The 20,808-nt window shown below is 38.3% G+C and overlaps 1 protein-coding gene across 1 annotated transcript in view; it reads left to right on the top strand.

The window, feature by feature from the left end:
• The first annotated feature begins 2,209 nt into the window (after nt 1–2,209).
• LOC133328229 (transcription factor Dp) overlaps nt 2,210–20,808 on the top strand; it is a 73,196-nt gene continuing 54,597 nt past the window's right edge. The window contains exons 1-4 of the mRNA XM_061536776.1: nt 2,210–2,392; nt 2,456–2,614; nt 7,693–7,810; nt 7,876–8,058. Coding sequence (XP_061392760.1) covers nt 2,222–2,392; nt 2,456–2,614; nt 7,693–7,810; nt 7,876–8,058 — 631 coding nt within the window. The 5' untranslated portion in view covers nt 2,210–2,221. The remainder of the gene's footprint in view (nt 2,393–2,455; nt 2,615–7,692; nt 7,811–7,875; nt 8,059–20,808) is intronic.

Below are 20,808 nucleotides of genomic sequence, written 5' to 3' on the forward strand. Positions count from 1 at the left end.
AATACTAATGCATGAAAATCCTAACCTCAAAAAAATCACCCTTTTGAAACATCTCTATAAACATATTCGAGAATAATTGCTTTATAAGGCCAAAATGAAGGCTTTTTGATCTCCAAAAAGCCTTGATTTGCCTTTCAGAATGTGTTTTAATATTACATTGGGGAAAAAGAAATCCATTATTTTTATATGATCTATAGGACTTTATTTAACTTGCTTCGGAATGTCCGATTTGAACCGTTTTGTAGTATGATTTGTTAGAGTTATGATTCTATAATAGAAGTCCTGCTCTCTATTTGCAAAAATATCTAGTAGTCGATTTTCACAATCCTCTCTAGATACCAATTTTTTATGATTAAAGAAATTTTGCAATGCCGGAAAAATATGATAATCGCTTGGTGCCAAGTCCGGACTGTATGACGGATGCATTAAAATTTCCCAACCAAGTTTCTGGCGAGTCACTGTAGATGTGTGTGGCCTAGCGTTGTCCTGGTGGAACACGACACCTCTCCCGTTGGCCAAATCTACCAGTTGGTGGCCAATTGATATCATGAAACGGTCCAGTTTTTGACAGTTGGCCATATGTAAGCAACTCATAATAAAAAATCCCCTTCCAGTTCGACCAAATGCATAGCAGAACCTTCCTGGCCGTTAGTCCTGGTTGGCCACCATTTGAGATGCTTCACCGCTCTTAGACCATGATCGTTGTCGCACAGGGTTATCGTATGTGATCCATTTCTCATCTCCGGTCACCACCCGTTTAAGAAATGGGTCTATCTCATTCCGTTTGGCCAAGGCTTCGCAGATGGAAATTCTATCCATCCTATTTTTTTCTGTTAATTGGTGTGGCACCCAAACATCGAGCTTCTTTTTGAATCCAGTGTTGTGTAAATGGTTTAAAAGAGTTTTATGGTTGATTTTTAGCTCGTGGGCGATTTTACGACTACTTCGATGATTTCTCCGATTTTATTGACATTTTCGACGACCTGAATTCTTTTTCCTAATATATGAAATTATAGTCCGTTTTGATTCAACACATTTTAAATTTATGAAACTAGGGGAAACATGTGTGGATAACGTGTTTGGGGTTATGGGTGTGATCTGTCCACGTCTTCGGAAAAAAACGGATAAAAATCCATATCATATGTTCCACATTTGTTGCAACATCATCCTTTCCCTTAAAGTATCGAGAGTTCTTGCAGCTAATTCTAACTCGTCATAGAAAACATAATAAATACGATGTTTTGACAGGTAGCGTTTTCATTATAGGCCCTGTTTTGACATATAAAGTTCCGCACCAAATTAGATATTCTAAAGATTATAATCTCTCTCACGGCACTTCGTTGTCTTAAAACATAAAATACCTCTTGGCAGATCTTTTTCAGCATTGGTCCATATTTTAACATAGCATTCCAATTGATTTATTAAAAATTAATTCTATTTCTAAACAAAATTTGAAATTGATCTTTACAGACGTATTTTTCAAGACCTCGGGGGACATATTCTCTTTCAAATAATTTTGTAGGAGTTATAAAACGACAGAACGAAATTACTTACGTGTTGCTAATCTAAAACTGGCGATTGAGAATTATGTGAGGCATTCCCTTGTTTGTATAGATTTTAAAACAGTTTTTGTTTTTTGGCCAAAAAAATCGAACTTGGTCCCCGCTGACCTCGTACATATGTATAGTAGCTGATTATTAATTTATTTCGCAAACAGCTGTTTTTAGCAATCAGCTGATCGACGTAACAGCTGATTTCCAAGCAAACAACTGAATTGTTAATTTTAATGAAGTTTACGTATTACTAAATGATTGTTTCAATATTTTACTACTTAATAACCTCGCCGAATATTTCTTAATTGTTTCCCTTTTATTAATTTTAATAATCGGGCTTAAGTGATTTTTTCTAGAAACTTTTGGACAATGACAAATCGATTTACTAGGAACCTTATAGTCGCAAACAATTTACCTCCCAATATAAAACCTTTTTTTTTTGTATCTAAATCACAACCCCTTAATTGGTTATATTTGTAATGCCCCCACTTTTTTGTAAATAATTCGTACACATTTTTTATTAACGAAACTATTTGTTATGGAATTTTACTAACATTCACAACTTTTTTAAACTTTTTTAATACAAATTTTAATATTTTTTTTTAATAAATAGTTAATCTAAGTTCCATATTAATCGATTCTCTTCAAACAAAAAAACAGAAACCCCAATGCCTGAAGCATTAACATTGCCCGGTATGGCTGATCAAGAGCCAGATTTGTCAACATTTGAAAATAAAACTGGCCTGGCGGAGGATATGAAATTTTTAGCCTCCATGCCAGAGCTATGTGATGTAACATTTTTGGTGGGTGATACCAGGGAGCCCGTATGTGCTGTGAAGGTAAGTAGTATTCACTTTTAGAATTTTATTTAAGTTTTCTTATAAATTTTGGGTACTCCACAGGCCGTCCTGGCATCCCGCTCCAGAGTATTTGCAAAAATGCTCTACTCTGCCCCCTCACCACAACGGAAGCGAGAAACTTCCACGAAAGAAAATAAGTTGCGACTGTTTTTGAAACGTTCCTCGGAGCCGCTACTAAATCTGCAAAATGCTGCCCAGCAGGTAATTATCGAAAACTTTTTATTAAACTTTATTTTATTTATTTAAATTTTTTAAATGTTATGGAGCTTTTTTATAACATCTTTTATAAATAATTTTTTTAATATTTTTTTTGGTTCAAAATCATATTTCATAAACCAAAACAAATTTCCCCATTCATCAAAATTGGTTCTTTCATTATAATTTATACAGAGAAGTGGTTTCACCCAACAATTATCTCCAATACCTGAGGTAAAGTGAATTTTCAAGTTATTCTTTTTCTCGTTTGTTTCTCGAAATGCATAACTTGAAAATATATATTGCCTGGTTTTAGATAACAACAACAAAATAAAATGTGTCTTTCCAAATTTCTTCTCCAAAAAATATTTGCAAATACAATTTGCTTGAATTGGCTTTAAAAATATATTTTAATTAGAAAATTACTATCAAAAATAAATATACCTATTGTAGAACTCTACCTCATATCTATATAATCGGTGTCTATCATATATTCACATGGATAATAGTCTTTTAAATATGGCACAATTTCTTGTAAAGATAGTGAAAACAGCTGTTGTAACAATCAGCTGATCGATCTAACAGCTGTTACAGCAATCAGCTGATCGATCTAACAGCTGTTACATCAATCAGCTGATCGATCTTACAGATGTTTCAGCAATCAGCTGATCGAATAAACAGATCGATTTAACAACTGTGGCTGCAATCAGTTGATCGATCTAACAGCTGTTTGGATCTAACAGCTCTATGACCAATCAGTTGCTTTTATTTTGCAATTTATTTTAATACAAATGAAGACTTTTTAAGACTTCTATATTTTATAATTTAATATTACATTTAAGTATTAATAGCTCTCATCTCAACCCTGATAAAAATCAAACTATCTTTACAAATTATTGTGCCATGTCATATCTTTTCACTCAATACCTTTTACTCTATAACTTAACCTAATAATATCGAAACTGCATGATATATTTTTTCTAATATCTAGCACTGGATACACATTTCTTAAAAAACTTTGCTTTTAAAACTATTTTTCAAAGCACATTTTAAATATTTACAATTCTGACACACTTTGAAAATTCACTTCCACAAAATTTGCCGCCTAAATATATGCTTTAAACACTTATAATAAAATTTTTATAATCAAAACAGCTGTTTCCCATACACTTAAAATATTTCAATATATCTATATTCTACGCCTTCTTCTTTGATTTCATTCGATTTAATAATTCGATAATATAATTCCTTCATTCCGAAACGAACTTGTTCAAAGAAGCTATTCCACAAAAGGAACCATCGGAACTAGGTACATTTCTTTGAACCAGTTCTTTTTTTCAGCACTCGCTCCTTTTTGCTGTCTTTCATCACCCAGGGAGACAAGCTGCTTGTCAATATTGCTGTCAAAATCCATTATTGTGAATTGACTTCCATTATGAAAGCGTATAAAACGTCCACATTTTTGACATAAGACTTGAGAAAAAGCAGCTGACATTCGTTTGCTGGGTGACCTTATTAATAGATCTTAAATACATCTGAAATCTACGTCTTTTTTGGCTTGATTATAATTGATTTGTTTGGGAACGCTTTACTTCAAAATGATCATTCTGCAAAAGGAAGCATCGGTACAAGGCACGGTTCATTCGTGTATCTTATTTCTTTATATCCATTCTTCAATTTTTGCTCTATTTCATCTAGTTCATTTTGATTCAATCGTTCACCGATATCTTTCTGACATTATCGGAACTAACTGACATGTAGAAATGAACCATTGTACTGAAAGGAACTATGGAACTAAATGAATGAGGTAGTTCCTTTTACGGAGCAAACGTTATGCTACAGGAACGAGATGGCCTAACTCTGGATTTTATATCACTTTATTTTTTAATTAATTTCCGCCTTATCCTTTCAAAATTAGTTTAATAGCACCCTAAAGTATTTTTGAGAGAAACTAAGAGTTTCTCCAGTTTTAGATAGCCTTGAAAATCTATAGCGCACCTTTCAAATGGTACCTATCTTAAGATGTCCTGTATATTTGTAGTCAACAACGGCAGAAGATCCACAAGTATTAATCTATAGAAGCATTGAGGGCCATGGTCCAACTATTCACCTCATCGCAGATTGCAAGAGTTCGAACACACGAGATTTGAACATGCCATTGAATGTGACCCCAAGAACTTTGGCGTAGTTCGTAGTTGGATTTGTATGTTCCTGAACCTGCACCTTCAATATCATTTTCATCTCTGCCGTCCATGTGGTGAACAAAGTGGGCGAAAATCTCGTGGTGCGCATTTTTATTATATTTCTTGTGTGGAAGATGACTTTTAAAACGGCGAGATAGACGTCGAACCTTGCACATATATCCTCAACGCTACGACCAGACGTCATGATCGTACAATTATCTGCATACGTTAAGATCTCAATGCCGTCTCGGAGCGTGGAATACCAAAAAGGTCCGGAGATATCACCCCACCCTGGGAAATCCATGCTTCACTGTACAGGGTTTGGACTTTTTATTGCGAAACTGCACTTACATCCACACATACAATTGATTATCCAACCATTTAAACTTCACCACAATGAAGTATTCTCGATGTCCTCAAACAGTATGACATGGTAGACGGTACCAGAGGCATTTGATTGGTCAAGCCGGTTCTAGTTTAGTCCTCCACGTATATGTGTGGAGATGGCGTGCAATGCTGATGTTGCATACGGTATCCTAGCTGATGATACGCAAATAAATATCTTTACCTAATCCTGAGGAGGAATAATGCCTCAAAAAATGTCTTTGGTAATGGCGAAAAAAGTCAGATTGGTCTGTATTATTCACCTTTGTTAACATCCTAGTATGGCTGGCTGTAGTAGCGAGACCACACGGCACATTGTCCAGGCTTCGGGAACGCAGAGGGTTGCTATCGAACAATTGAGGACTTTGGTCAAATATTCAACTCCTGGCTCATCTAACTGTTTCAGCATTACCGTCGATCAGGACTCAACGTTTTAGAAAAAGGTTTGGTAAAAGTAACTTGCGCGTCACTTCGGATCAGTCGTCGTAAAAAGTGGCCAGTTTTCGAGAGCGGCCTAACCGTTGTCCCCCAGTTTACTCACACCTCTTCCAGGCTTATGCTCCGCAATCTGCTGGGTTAGGTCGACATAGCTCACCACGCTCATTTTCAAGTCCAACTGTCTTTGCTGGGTAATTAGGATTCATCTGGGGTATTCGACAAGCAGAAATAGTGGTGTTTTGCTTACGGAACCCATGCTGATGATCCCCAACCGGATAGCTTTCTCTAATGCTGACGAAGAGTAATTCATCAGTCTTCGTTATTGGTGACATCCTGGCATCCTTGCCTGTGTTCAGTAACGGGATCACCCTGCCCATTGTCCAGGTTAATATCACGTCAGGGCCCAATGCTTTGGATGTCTTAGCGCTATGGTGATTATGCATTATAATGGGTGATTATGCATTGTGGTGGTACCTCCCTGGCGAGATGAGATCTTAGAAGAGAACATGACTGAGGTCCTATCATCTTTCTTACCAGGGTTCGAGAGCGACCTAACCATTGTCCACAGTTTACTCTAATCGGTTTCAATGTTGCAACACTTCAGATGCTCTAACCATTTATTACGCTTATGCTCTGACACATCTGCTGACCCTCGGATCTGCTGGGTTAGATTCACAGAGCTCATCACCCTCATTTTCAAATCCGACTGTCTTTTCTGGGATATTAGGACTCATCTCGGGAATTTGGCAAGCAGAAATAATGCATTTATTCTTACGGAACCCATGCTGATGATCCGCAACTGGATAGATTTCCCTAATGCTGGCGAGTCCTCGCTGTTGGTGAAAAATGTCAGATTGATTTACATTTTCTGGCATCCTTCGGTCCATTGTCCATGTTTCGGGAATGATGTGAGTGTGGCTATCGACAAATTGGAAAGAAAACTATTACTTTTCATTTTACCCAGTCGCTCTCAGGATGTTCGACAAACTGTTGTTGGTTAGCCCAAAGATTTCGCGGAAAGAGATTCGGCACGCTGTGGAATAGCATTATAAACCGGCTGCCAGACCCATAGAAACGCAGAGGTTTAGGTAGTCCTCGATCCCTCACCAAGGTGGAAGTGAAGTCGTTATGGTGGATATTCAAATTGATACCGGCAGACTGGCGCTAGGGTGATCATTGAGTACTCAGGACTATTCCAATGGAGTGTTGGTCAACACACCATGGTTAAAGCCTTCAACGCCAGAATCATGTAAAATTCGACGAATTCATGCCTCTGCTGAAAAATTTCGTCTGACCTTGGGTATTCAACAAGCATCTAGTTATTGTAGCTGCAATGATGTCCCGGAATTTCCTTTCTGTAACCCATACATCAGAAGGAATGGAAGGTTAATGAACTCTCTGAAACCCTGTCAGTTGGCTTTTCTATAGTTAAGGAATATGCGGCGTTCAGTAGTGTTACAATCAGGTGGTCTGCTGATGGAGAGGTGAACACATATAGTAGTCAGTTTTGGTCCACGGAGACAAAGTCCTAAATTTGAGAGATCAGACTATCCCATTAACTACAGGATTTATCTTCCTCCAATTCCCTCGGATATCTTAGGTTTTGGTCTTTTTAACATAAAGATTGTGAGTGATAGGTTCTAAGATATAAACCTTTACTGTTTTTATGTTATGATCTGCCAAACATAAAAAAGGACCAAAATTATATCTGTAATTTAACTTGTATTTTTTCCTATTAGATAAGTGGTTCTATGCGGATTTTGAGTTCTTATGCTCTTATGTAATATGATTTTCGGCATGAGACTTTATTAGAATCTATGTCATGATCTGTTTCACTTAATTCCTTAGTCACATTCACCGTCGAACTTTATCTGTGGCCCCTCCTCAACACTTTTAAAGTATCACACCAGCAAGCGAACTTCTATTTGGTTTCTGTTAGCCCAATGCTTCTACACCTTAGCTATATACATATCTGCTTCAAAGATTTTGCCTGCTACAGAGCTATGTGTCTATTTTTAACCACAGTTTCCAATCAAACCATAATTCTCATTATATGTTATTTTTGATTCCACATTTTAGCCCGCTGGCCAGCAACATCAAACCCTGATTATTGAAGAATTTGAACCGGATGTTTTCCGTCAACTGATTGAGTACATACACACGGGGTGTGTCACGCTGCAGCCGAGGACTCTACTGGGTAAGTGTTTCAAACCCCTTAAAGGTCCGCTATAATATCTGATTGTTTTGTTTTCCCATTTTCAGGTGTGATGAATGCCGCCGATTATTATGGCCTCGAAGAGCTGCGTCGTGCCTGTGCCGGCTTCGTCCAATGCTGCATCAATGTGGACACCGTGTGTGCTCTGCTCTCCTCCGCGGAACGTTATATCCAATATAAATGTACAAAATCATTGGTGCAAAAAGTTTTGGAATTTGTCGATGAACATGGTAACGATGTGTTGAATTTGGGTAGCTTTACCCTGCTGCCGCAGCATGTGGTGCGACTGATTTTGGCCCGTGAGGAATTACGTGCCGATGAATTTACCAAATTCCAGGCCGCCCTGATGTGGAGTAAGAAATACAATGACAATAATCCTGTAAGGAATCTTTCTTTCAAGATTTTTTTGAGATTATTAATTCTATATTTCCCCCACCCTGCAGAACATTGACATGAAGGAGATTTTGGGTAACTTTTTGGAATACATCCAGTTCCACAAGATACCAGCCAATGTGTTAATGCGTGAAATCCATCCGCTGGGTCTGGTGCCCTATTCAATCATTATGAATGCTTTGGCCTATCAGGTGAGTTCGGAATTTCTTACACAACTCAGCTTGGCATCACTAAATCGATTTCTCCTGTTTTCTTGGCATCAAAATTACCATTCATTGGCTTCCTTTTTTGATTTTTCTTCCGAACAAAATTTAATTCTTGCAAACCATTTTTTCTTTCTTCATCCATCCATTCCTTTTTTCTCAAAAAAATGACTATGATTTATACCACGACACGGTTACTCGTGGTCGGAACCGCCACTCCGAAAAAATTAAATATCATCATGGTCGTTTTTTCGTGTGTCTGTTGTCGTCCCTTGTGTCCCCCCTTTATGCCTGATTCTAACACTTACAGGCAGACCCAGAAAGTATCGACCCCGGAAAGCTGTCTCCCAACTCTAGTCGAGTGAGGCGCGCTCGACAAAACCAAGGCAGATCGATGTCCGTGCAGAGTTCACTTGATCCCTATGGTTCGAATACAACTTTGAGCTCCAGCGGCAGCAGCGATCCCACCAGTGGCCCGCATAATACCAACTAACATAAGTTGAACGGCCCCTCCTCCTCCTCCCACCATCACTCATCCGGACGTCATAAGCACCAACAATCCTTGCCGAAAATTCGCAAAGCCAAGTCACAGAGTTTCCGTACCCGCCGCAGTCCCAGCGATCGTCGCAGTCCCATCAACGTACAAGGCCCGCTAACGCTGAATGCTATGTTGGCGGCCAATGATAAGGGTCTGAGTCCGCATACACCAAAAAGTCCTATTCTACCACATCCAGAATCGAAGAGCCCCGGCAGTGTTAGCCAAAAGACACCAACAACATTGTCACGGCAGGGTACCTTGCGAGCTTCTCACCGACGTAAAGGCAGCATGACGGGGTCACTATCCCTGTCACAGGGTCGCAAAAGTCCGGTGGGCTTTAATGATCGCAGTCCACAGGGTAGGCGTAGCCCTCTACTGATTTCAAATGATCGCCTCAAATCTCCAAATGAATTGCCGCTACATCCTACCTTCGGTACGGCCTCACCCACAGTGCGTTCTCCCTCTGGCGAACGTAGCCGCAGTCCCACCTTCAGTATCCACACCCAAGAGCGCCGCTCCCCTGTGGGCAGTGCTGCTCCTACAGATTTTGGCCAATATGGACGTAGCCGCAGTCCCACCTCCACCGTGCATGTGCAGGACAGCAGCAATCGTTCCACATTTGATTCGTCCACTGAACAAGAAGAACCCATGGCGGTTCGGACCCCCACTGGCTACAAAAGGCCCTCCATCAACCTCTTTACCCCCATTTACTTTAGTGGTGATAAACGCAGCCCCATTGGACCCATACCTCCCATTACAGTATCCAATCCCGCCGAAACCTATCGCATGGCCGAGAGCAACAACATGTCGACGGAAAGTCAAAAGGAGGCGGAACTTCGCCAGCAACGGGAGGAGAAGGAGAAAGCTGAGGCAAAGACCAGCAGCAGTGACAAGGATCAGCAGGGACAGGCGCAACAACCGCAGTCGTCAGAAAAGAAAAGTGTTATGCGCGAAATCCTGGCCTTCGTGCGCAAACCCTCCAAACACATTTCGACGCGCACCAATCGCTTTGCTAATGCTTTTACCAGAGCCGAGTCGGGTTCATCTAGGGGACCGCTAATACGCCAAAGCACTTTTTCAGCCAGTCCGGCAGCTTCGTCAACGGCTGCAAAGAGTGCTGTACAGAAACAAATGTCCGAAGTTGGATTCGAACCAAAGATGTCACTGAAATTCTCACACTATGCCAAAATGTCTCTGAAACTGCGTCGATCTGCCCGCGACGAGGAGAAGTCCAGCAAACATCATCAGCAGCAGCAGCGTTCTTCCAGTGATACCCAGCGAGCCAGCAATGATTCATCCGGCACCTTCGGCAGCGGCCTATTGAATGTTCAAGAAGGCAGTGCCTCGGGTCGGGCCACCCCCCTGAGTGATATACCCTTCGAGTTTGCCAATGTCCATTTCGAAAAGGTAGGTGAATCCTATATCAAGCATGAAAAGAAACACGAAGACCAACAACACAAAGGTGAAAAAGAACACGGTGAAGAAGAAGACGAACAAGAAAACCTAGAAGATGCCGCGGATCCCTCTACCGATATAATTTTAGCAAATCTGGTGGAGGAGATTAATAACTCACTGAAAATCTCCTCCCTGGGTGCTGAACAAACCACGGCCAGTGTCCACCATTTTCAGAGACGTTCTGAAAGTCGTGAACCCATTGAACCGCGTATTAGTGAAGAACGGGAATCCGATTCGAATGATTTGATAATTCCCGAAGATTTCCGTTCTGAACTAGTGGAGATTTTAAAGGGCTACAAACCGGAACCAATCTATGTTAATCTTATCGAACTCAAGCGTGAAACCGATGATGCTGAGGCGGCTGCCAAAAAAGTTCTCGAGGCAGCCACCTTGGGTTCATCCACTGACAAATCGCCGCTGCAATGTCCCACAATAGAATTTGTCCCACCCTCTAGGCGTTCCTCCTTTGATCCTCCCCGCTCTCCCTTCCTTGAAACTTTGCGCAGCCCCGGTGGTGACACCGATGCCAGCCTGCAACGTTTAGAATCGGGTGGTGATAGTTTTGAAATGGTTGAGGGCGATCGTAAATCAAGTCGAGCTGAGTCAAGTTTTGAGTGTCCCTATTCATCGCGTGAGACAAGCTTTGAAATATCCCGCTATCAGTCGACCAGCTATGAAGATCAAAGCTCCAGCTTTGAAATTGTCGATATCGATGAGAAGAGCAAGAAATCCAGCATCGATCTCAGGAAATCTTCTATAGAATTGGTTGATGCTGAAACTTTTCAAAGATCCAACTCATCACCGGGTCGGAAATCTTCCCTAGAGACCCATTTTGATTACACCCCTTCAGAGGCGAGTGGTTGTGCCGGCACATCCGGCGGTGCCAGTGGTGGTGGCATATTTGGCATCACTTCCATTCGCTCTCCCAATTTCCCCATGACCAAAAAACAAAGAACCGAAACTTTCAAATCCTTACACATCTCACCCTTTAGTGCCTTTTCACGTGCACGCAGTCCCCTTTCCAATCAAACCTCCTCCAATTACAGTTCACGTGATAGTTATGATTCTAGCTCATCGGCGGGACATCATGATTTACCGCAACGTAGTCCCTATGCTGATCCGACAAAGAAGCACTTCCCCCTCACCATTAAACAAAAAGAAGAGGAAGTGAAAACTTTCCTGTGTACCGATCAAAGGTGTGCCTCGATATTTGAACCACGGCCAAGTTCAGTGTTGACACAACAATTTTCCACAGGTTCTATGTCAACCCCATCCGGGTATGCCAATGGTACACCGAGAGCTTTAAGTGCCGTGGGAAGTAGTATTGGTGGTGGTTTCTCGAGTGGTAGTGAATTTGAGCCACCCTCGCCACGACGTGCTACCAGTGCCTCACCAAAGCATACTTTTACTTTTCGTATAGTTTTGAAGAAGGTAGATAGCTCGCCAGAGGCATTATGTCCGGAGCGACATAGAAGTCGCATTATTGATCGTTATCGTCGACGAGATAGTCGTCGTAGGCGTTTGCAAACGACAGGGAAAAGTGTTTAGATCTAAGTTTAAAATACAGTGGAAGTTGGGAACTTTTAGATGAAGCTGTAAACTAGGATAGGAAGTGTTTGCTGAAATTATAGGGAGTGAGAGAGGGATTGATCAGGTGGTAGAGGGAAATTGATACTAAGTTATTTATGAATTTGAAGGTTATGTTTGGGAGTTAAGTTTAAAATACAGTGAAAGTTGTGAACTTTTACATATTGCTCTAAATTAAAATATTTACTCAAGAGTTCGGATACATTCAGTTAGCAGAGAGAAATAAATTTTATGGTTTAGGTAGAAAGCTTCGCAAGTTTTTTTAATTCATTTCCCGATGATTCTTAAATACTTCTAATTATTTGCGGTTCCGTAATTTTTGCAGATGAAAGTGATATGTAAATATTTTGAATTGGAGGGTGACTGCGTTATTGCCATATTTTATGAGACCTCTCCTTCGAACCGACTAAGAAACTCCCTTACCTTTCTTTGCAATGGTAGAAGTTGCCATGGATTTGTCTCGAAGTTCACAATTAATCAGACATTCCTAGTATCACTTTCCAGACGTGCTGAGGCTTCCCAGAGTTTCCTCCTCCGTTGGAGGTTTAAATTTCCACGAAGAAGTCACTCACAATATCAATCAGATGGTTTCTTCAAAACTTGCAATTAAGTTTGGGGTTCTTCTTGATCTGAGGGATTTCTTTAATAATAACACTACTGTTCCGATCTATGAAACGGTGGCAGAAAAAGTACGTTGAAATTGGAAGGGGTTAGCGTCATAGTTATCTTTCTGGAAGCCTTGTTACAGGCTCTCCTTCAAACAAGTTTAGACACTGCCTTATTTTCCTTTACAATGATGTGAAGGATTTTTCATTATTCAGGGATCCCCTCGAAGTTCCTGATTGATCAGAGATTCCTAGCATCACTTTGCCAGTCGTGATTGGGCTTTCCAGAGTTTCCTTCTCCGTTGGAGGGTTAAATTTCGATCAAGAAGTCACTCGCAGTATAATTCTGGTGGTTTCTTAAAATCTTCCAAATATGTTTGACGTTCTTCTTGATCTGAAGGTATTTTTTGTATACCAGCTAAAACTGATAAGTACGTTTAACTTGAAAGAGGGTTGCTTCATATTTACCTTTGTTGAGCCATTCATACTGGCTATCCTTCAAGCCATCATATAGACTCCCTTATCATCCTTAGCAATGATGTAAATGTGGCTTTCCCAGCCGTGTTTTTGCTTCCCAAAGTTTCCTTTTCCGTTGGATGTTTAAATTTTGACAAGAAGACAATCGCAATATCATTCAGATGGTTTCTTGAAAACTTCCAAATAGGGTTGAGGTTTTTCTTGATTTGAGTTCCCTCAAATCAAGAAAAACCTTTCCTTTTCGGTAACAACACTACTGTCCCGCTCTATGAACTAGCATTTAGCAGAACTAAACCGTTCTCCGGTAGGTGAAATGGATATGCATATTTAACTGAAAGGGGATTGCGCTCGGTCACATTTTCAGACTCTCCTTCAAGACTTCAGGTTAGACACTCCCATACCTTCCTTAACAATGGAAGATGGTGCCAAAGATTTTTCATCATTCAGAGACATCGAAGGTCCTGATTGAGATCAAAGATTTCTGTCATCGTATTCCCAGTCCTGGTTGGGCTACCCAAAGGAATTTAAAACGACGGACAAAGTTAATTGGTCGCTATAATCGTCATATGTCGCTAAACAATTTCGACTGTGGTATAAATTTGAGGTTCATCTTGATCTGAAAAAAATTGCTTGTCGATAATTGTACTTCTGTCCCGCTCGATGCGCCAGTATCAGAACATAACTGCTCTCCGATTGATCGACCTTATTGTCGGAGACTTTGGATTAAGACATTTGGTTGCTGTTTTGATGGGCTTCAATGGGCTTCTTATCCTTAAGACCAGCATCCACTACAAATTCTTATGTCTTGGAAGCATTGAGATGTCACTGGCTACCGTGGAATTGGAGTTTGCATCCCATTACCTTTGATGGTTCACCTTAGACTTGCCACCGACCTCCAAAGAGTTCCGTCTATCTCTCCAGGTTCACGTTTATGGCATAGATAGTGCAGGAGGACTTGAGGTCGTGGTCTAATAGGATATGGCTATTTCATAAGGCTCCAATTTCGCTTCATCGATTTTGAGATCATAGGCTCTCGGACATTTCCACCGAGACTCTCTCCCAAATGCCGCTGACTGTCCGCGATTGCTACGAGGAAGTTTATGTCCTCGATAGTACAGGAAGATTTTAGTTCGAGGCCTAATAGGACATGGCTATTTCATAAGGTTCCAATTTCGCTTCGTCGATTTTGAGATAATAGGCTCTCGGACATTTCCTCCGAGACTCTCTCGCAAATACCGCTGACTGTCCGCGACTGCTACTCAACGAAACATAAATTGCGAAATTAGATCCCCAGCAATCTTCCTGAGCAGGCTTTACGGGATTACCGTGGTGTTCAGTTCATAATCATTTAGGGTTAGATTTTGCAGCAGTTCCCGGGGTCCTAGTCTGTTCAGCTGGTCGAAGAGTTCCCTACTCTGTTTCTCTAGACTGTTGTGTATAGAGCAAAGGGTCCCCATTTATGTCATCCCCGCGCAAAACTGAGGTTCCGTCTGTCGTAGACTGTTTTTTACTAATCCTGACTAAATCGCGTTCCATTAGAGTTGTCGGGTCGCAACCTTTTTACGGATTTAAACTAGATGCACTTGTAGCGGTACCTATAGTAACCGGATTACAATCACTTGATTTTGACGTTAAGTGGCTTGTGGTCTCAGCAACGAATGCCGCCGGAAGTGGGTTATTAACTCCATGCACCGTAACTTTATTTTTCCTATGGTGTACAGATCCAATGTCCGACTTAGTTTGTTCTAGGCGGAATCCTACCTCACCCACTTCCCGGGGTTGCGGGAAGACGCGCATACTGGGAGATTGACAATTTGAAATCTAAGTGGAATCACGTCTACCAAATTTCACTACTGAACTTTTGGCAGCTATTTTAGAGGAAAAAAATAATTCCCCTATACCACTTGAAGTTGATAGGTGAGGTGTCGAAACTGGATTAGTTGGAATTAGAAATAAATTTTAAAGAAAAAGTAAAAGTCTTATTGTGGCGTAGTGGCATAGGAAATCAATCACAAAATATCACATCCAAGTCCCATTAACAAAGTCATCAAGAAAGATCAGCATATCAGCTGTTTCTCAAGCTTGCTGTCATTCATTATTGTGAATTGGCTTTACATTATGGAAATGTAAATAACGTATTTATAGTTGTTATTAAACTAGAGAATAAACATCTGTTTTCGATTTCTGGATTACCACATTAATATGACCAAAGTCTTTTAATAAAGTCATCGTGGATGATCAGCTGTTTCTCAAGTTTGCTGTCAGCTGGTGATGAAACAGCTGTTTTCGCTTTCCAGCTGACCCTATTAATAGGACTATCAATTACTTTATTGTGAATGGATTTTTTATTATAATTTCCAGTAAACAAATCAAAATGTAAGACTTTTTGCAAATCAGTTTAATCTTTTAAAAAATCCCCCGCAAAATTTTGAAATACCTAATCCTTAAAGAAAATGTATTAACGACTTTTTTATTAACAAAACTAAAAAAACAACCCGATTCTAAACTCAAGCTCAAGGTGTAGTTAGCAAAAAAAAAACAAAACAAAAAAATATATACATCAAAATTTATTTACATACAAAATTTTTGAGAAAAAGAAAAACAAATATGTTCAATCATTAATAATAAATAAAGAAGAAATATTAAAATTAACTAAATATTTTTAAATAAAAAACAAATTTTTAAATAAATCTAGATGTCTGTTTAAATAAATACAAAAAAACTCTAAACCCCTTTGCCTAAAATAAGTTCTAAAGTTTCAAACAATAGGTTTTATGAAGATATCCTTGTGATATTGACAGTTCAAAACGCGAGTTTTAGGAGAATACTGTGTTTACATTGAAGGTATATTGAAACACTCTAGTCATTTAAATTGTCAAAAATATTGAACAAATGTCAACAACAATGTACCAATATTATTGAAATGTTCTGAAAATCTATTGCTTGGAAACTTTAGAACTTTTTTTTCAAAATTCCGCAACCCTTAACAATAATTAAAAACAAAATCAGCTGTTTTTTGGAACAACAATGACCTAAAGCGCCATCTTATGACTATAAATATCCCACAAAAACAAACAAAAACCAAAATCATTTAATAATAAAACAATACAATTTTTTGGCAATACTAATAAAAAACTTCGCAAAATAAATGTACAAATTTCACAACAAATAAAATATATGTATGTATTTAAGAAAGTTTTCATAAAAAATAAAAACATTTTCATATTTGTATATACAAATATTAAAAACAATTTTTTTTTTTTGATTCAATTTAGCACTTTAAACTACCCCCGCCCTCTGACAATCTATTTTCGGGTTTCAAACAAATAAGAACATAGTGTATACGCCAATTTGTAGCCCTTTATGAAAGCTAAAAAATCTCCAAAATCCGAACAAAAAAGCACGCCACTTACAATTTATTTATTGTATGAAATATATTTAAAACCAATATTTAATAATAAATTATTTACTTGTTAATAGAAAATATTTACATGCAACCCAAAAACACAAATAATATATAATGCAACATACCTGATTATTGTTAATACAAATACAGAATTTTAAATAATAAATGTTATAATACACGTACACACAGAAACACAAAAGACGGTTTAAATGATTAATTAAATAAATCCAATACGGCAGTGATGTGAACAAGACGTTTAAATAATTATTAAAACAAAACAACAATATTGAAAGAAAACATTAGAAAAAATTAATTGGAAAAAGGAAACAAAATCACATTAAACGTATTTGAAGAAAATATGCCATTAATGCCGGAATATATCCAAGGGATGTAATTTTAATAAGTTGCAATGAATGTAAACACCACATGATCATTTTAAATATGATATGTTCCCTTATTCGAAATTTGGTTAAACTTTTCATATTTTTAAAAGGAAAATCGAAAACAACTTCGATTAACAGATGATTATTGCTGGTTCTGGAACGGAGCAATACTTTCAAGCGCATTTGTTAAAGCCCATTTAGACGAGCCGTAATTCTAGTTTCTTAGACTAATATTAAAATTATTAAACTTGATAGTTAGCTGGTTTAAGCGTATGTTGTTTATTTGAAGCCCCTTAAATCCTGTCTGTTTAGACATGAATTAAAATTATTTAAAAAAAATTATTTCACTGGTTTCATATTTTTTTTAATTCAAATTTTTTCTTTATTTATTGTTAATATCCTGACTACCTTGCAAATTATTAATATGCATATATATAGGGTCTTTTTGTAGAATTTCGTCTTGGTTTATTTGTCACATTTTTTAATGTCTTATTTTGAGCATATTGCAATTCGCTTAATCATTTGCTATTTTTGCAGTCATAAATATCCGGTAGCTATGTTAAATGAGAGTGTATCAATGTTTGGTATATCATTAGTTTATTCTCTGTATTCAAAAGACGACTAAATTTGTGCAAAATTCCAGTTGCCGATGAAACTGTTATCATTAATTTTTCAATATGGGAATTCCATTACTGGTTGTTCTGTATAATAAAACCAAGATATGTTATTAATTTTGACTCTGTAACGCGGGCTCCATTTATGTGCACAGACATAAATTCTCCAGTTTGATGTGGATTAAATTTCACGAACTTTTTTTAACAACAATGTGCCCTGTTTGCACCCAACATATTCCAGCTACTTTACCAGAATGCTATGGTCCACAAGATAGAACGCCTTAGTGAAGTCAAAAAATACTCCAGCTACTCCTTTGCTACCAGTATCCAATCCCTTGAATATGTTCTCGATTATGTTAAAAACCGCTTCGCTTGATCCGGAGCCCTTTTTAAATCCAAACTGATTCTCAGATATAATTTTGTTCTATCCAAGGTATGACGGCATTTGCTCGTAAATAATCTTCTTGAATACTTTATCGATCACTGATAACACTACAACAGGTCTGAACTCATCAATACTCTTCGAGTTAGCTTTCTTAGGTACTGGTATCGCTATGGATCTTCAAACAATCGGTATATTTTCCTTCTTTAATCATATGAGCAACCTCAGATAATCTTATGAGCAACATTTTTGGTTTAATATCATCTGAATCACACAGCAAGCAATTTCTTCTTATAATCAATTAATGGAATCAACCACGGAGCTATGTTCTGTCGGCAGAATTGTATTGGAAAATGTTTTCGATTTATCATAGGTACATTTAATTTTGCTTGGTAAATCAATGTTAATCCAGCTTGATTTAACGGTCGAAATAATGCAGATTAGCACGATAAACGCTATAGTATAAATGCAACATTAACTTAATTAATGCCAGCTATAGTGTAAACGCAGCTTAAAATTTATGCAATAAAAAAATGATGTAAACAAGAACATCTGTTTTTTATTCGACCATCTGTTTAATTTTATATTTTATTTATCATAGTTGGCAACATTGGACGCCAAATTCAAACAAAAACATTTGTTTTTTACCCGACCATGTGAAATATTATAAGGAAAAAATTTACAGATGGTCGAGACAAAAAACAAGGTCATTGTTTTGATACATCACCTTATTATTGCATCGTGTACCCGACCATCTGTCAGATTTTTCCTAGTAACATTTCACATGGTTGGCAACATTTCACGTAGTTAATTGGGTAGTCAGCTACGCTAAATGTATCTATGTTGTAATGGTAAAGTATGGTCTTTGTTAAGTGAGGTATGACACCGAGTTTAGCTATCCACCTATAGTTTTCAGTAAAGTATCTATTACCAGACTTTTTTAAGTCGAATAATTAAGTTAGAACTCAAGAATATCAAAAGGTAACATTTCTATAATGAATAATTAAAGATTTTGGCAAGTAACAAGCGATTTTCATGTATGCAAAGTTTTAGGATATACGTAGAAACACCATTAGGTTCGGATATGTTCGATGGACGTAGTGAATTTAGACCTACAAGGACTTCTAAATGGTTCTACTTGTCCATGATGAACCAATTCTATATCTTATTAAAGTTTTAGATTTATAGGACGATTGAAAGAAATCTGCAAGCATATTCCCCGGCTCTAAGGACCATGTACAAGTTCCGATACAATCGAAAGGACTTGTAGGGATTCTAACTGACAGAGTAGATTAGAATGAATAATTATTGTTGAACGAAGACGGACTTAAACGAAATTTACATTAGACATTTTTGCCGGGTTAACCTCTTCTATGAGAATTTATTTGACATATATGTACTACTTACTTAGCTGTCTCGTATACTATACTTACTTAGCTGTCTCGAGACAGAACATTTGTTTCATAAGCCATATTTAATAATGATTTCCAGGCGCGTCCTCCACTTGATCTTTCCATCTAATTCATCGCCTTCCCATTCTTCGTGAACCATCATCAGTAGGCCCGTTTTTATATGGGGCATCATCATCCATTCGCAAAACATGGCCTAGCCACCGTTGTCTCTGCAGTTCGGGGTTCATTCGGGTTCTCAAGGCGTAGATTTTTAAAGAATATTTTTTCCAAGGACTATCAAGGCATATATTTTTAAAAAAATTATTTTCTATGGCTATCTAGACGTAGGTTTTTAAAACAAATTTTTCCAAGGGCTATCAAGCTATGGATTTTTCCAGGGCCTTACAAGTCGTAGATTTTTAAAGAATATTTTTCCAAGGTCTATCAGGGCATAGATTTTTAAAGAATTTTTTTTCAAGGTTATGGCTTATGGTTCATTCAAACACTCGGTAATATCAGCGTTCTGTAGAGTGTGAGTTTGGTCTGGCGAGAGGTGGATTTCAAAACTGACGTCATTAGTTTTATTTATGGCGGTACCAAGGTATATAAAATTTTTAACTACCTCGAAGCTGTAGTTCTCAAGTTCCACAGTTGGTCCGAGGATGTCATGAGCGTTAATACCATCAGCTTGACCTTCTCGCCGTTTACTGCCAGACTCCTTCTCAATTTGTTCAAAGGTTCCGAGATGTCTTTACCGACTTTAACTGCCGACCTTAATGTCATTGACTATTGACTTCAGTCGTTCACACAGTATGCTGGTATATGCGATGGGAAGGATACCAATTCTTCTATAGTTTGTACATATCGTCTTGCCTCCGGACGGACAACAATGTGAGATTTGCAAATACTACAACAAATATTCTGACGATACTTATGATTGTGACTTTTTGTGTGGAGATGGGATTTCATCGATTAATTATTTATCGAGGTCCATTTCGATTTCATCATCCAAAGGGTTGGGTAGATTCTATTCAAGAATTAACCGACTTTATGAGGGGTTTAAATGGAAAATACTGAATAACTCACTAAGATCACCGAATTCCTAGAAGTTTAGAGCGAGAAATCCAATCACCAAAGTCTACTGTCCGACATTTGACCACATTTTAATCCGTGTTTGAAAAAGTAGAAATATTGGAGAAATAAAAATCAATTTTTGTTATTTGAATTTTGCCTTGTAAGGGCAATGATCATTTCAAAGTAATTTTAAGTGATTATTTATACTCTTTCGAGTCGAGCTTGATGATCTAAGTTTTGCAATGAAAAGGAAAGCCAGGAGAAGAACCTACGTACCCACCATTATGCGACGCGTTTCGCCGATGGTTAAGCGGCTCATCAGGCATATGGGGCTATGTGTTGATGGCTCAGAACGTTAAGTGGTCTGGCAACATTTGTGTTGCTCCGAGGACCATCAACACACTTCCAAAACGGTTGCGCAAAAACATGTGTATACCATGGAAGCAATTGTAGGTGTGTGGATTAATTATCC

This window comes from Musca vetustissima, unplaced genomic scaffold (genome assembly GCF_032173495.1).
Source record: "Musca vetustissima isolate MV318-11 ecotype Yass unplaced genomic scaffold, APGP_CSIRO_Mvet_v1 utg14942, whole genome shotgun sequence".
NCBI classification, from domain to species: Eukaryota; Metazoa; Arthropoda; class Insecta; order Diptera; family Muscidae; genus Musca; species Musca vetustissima.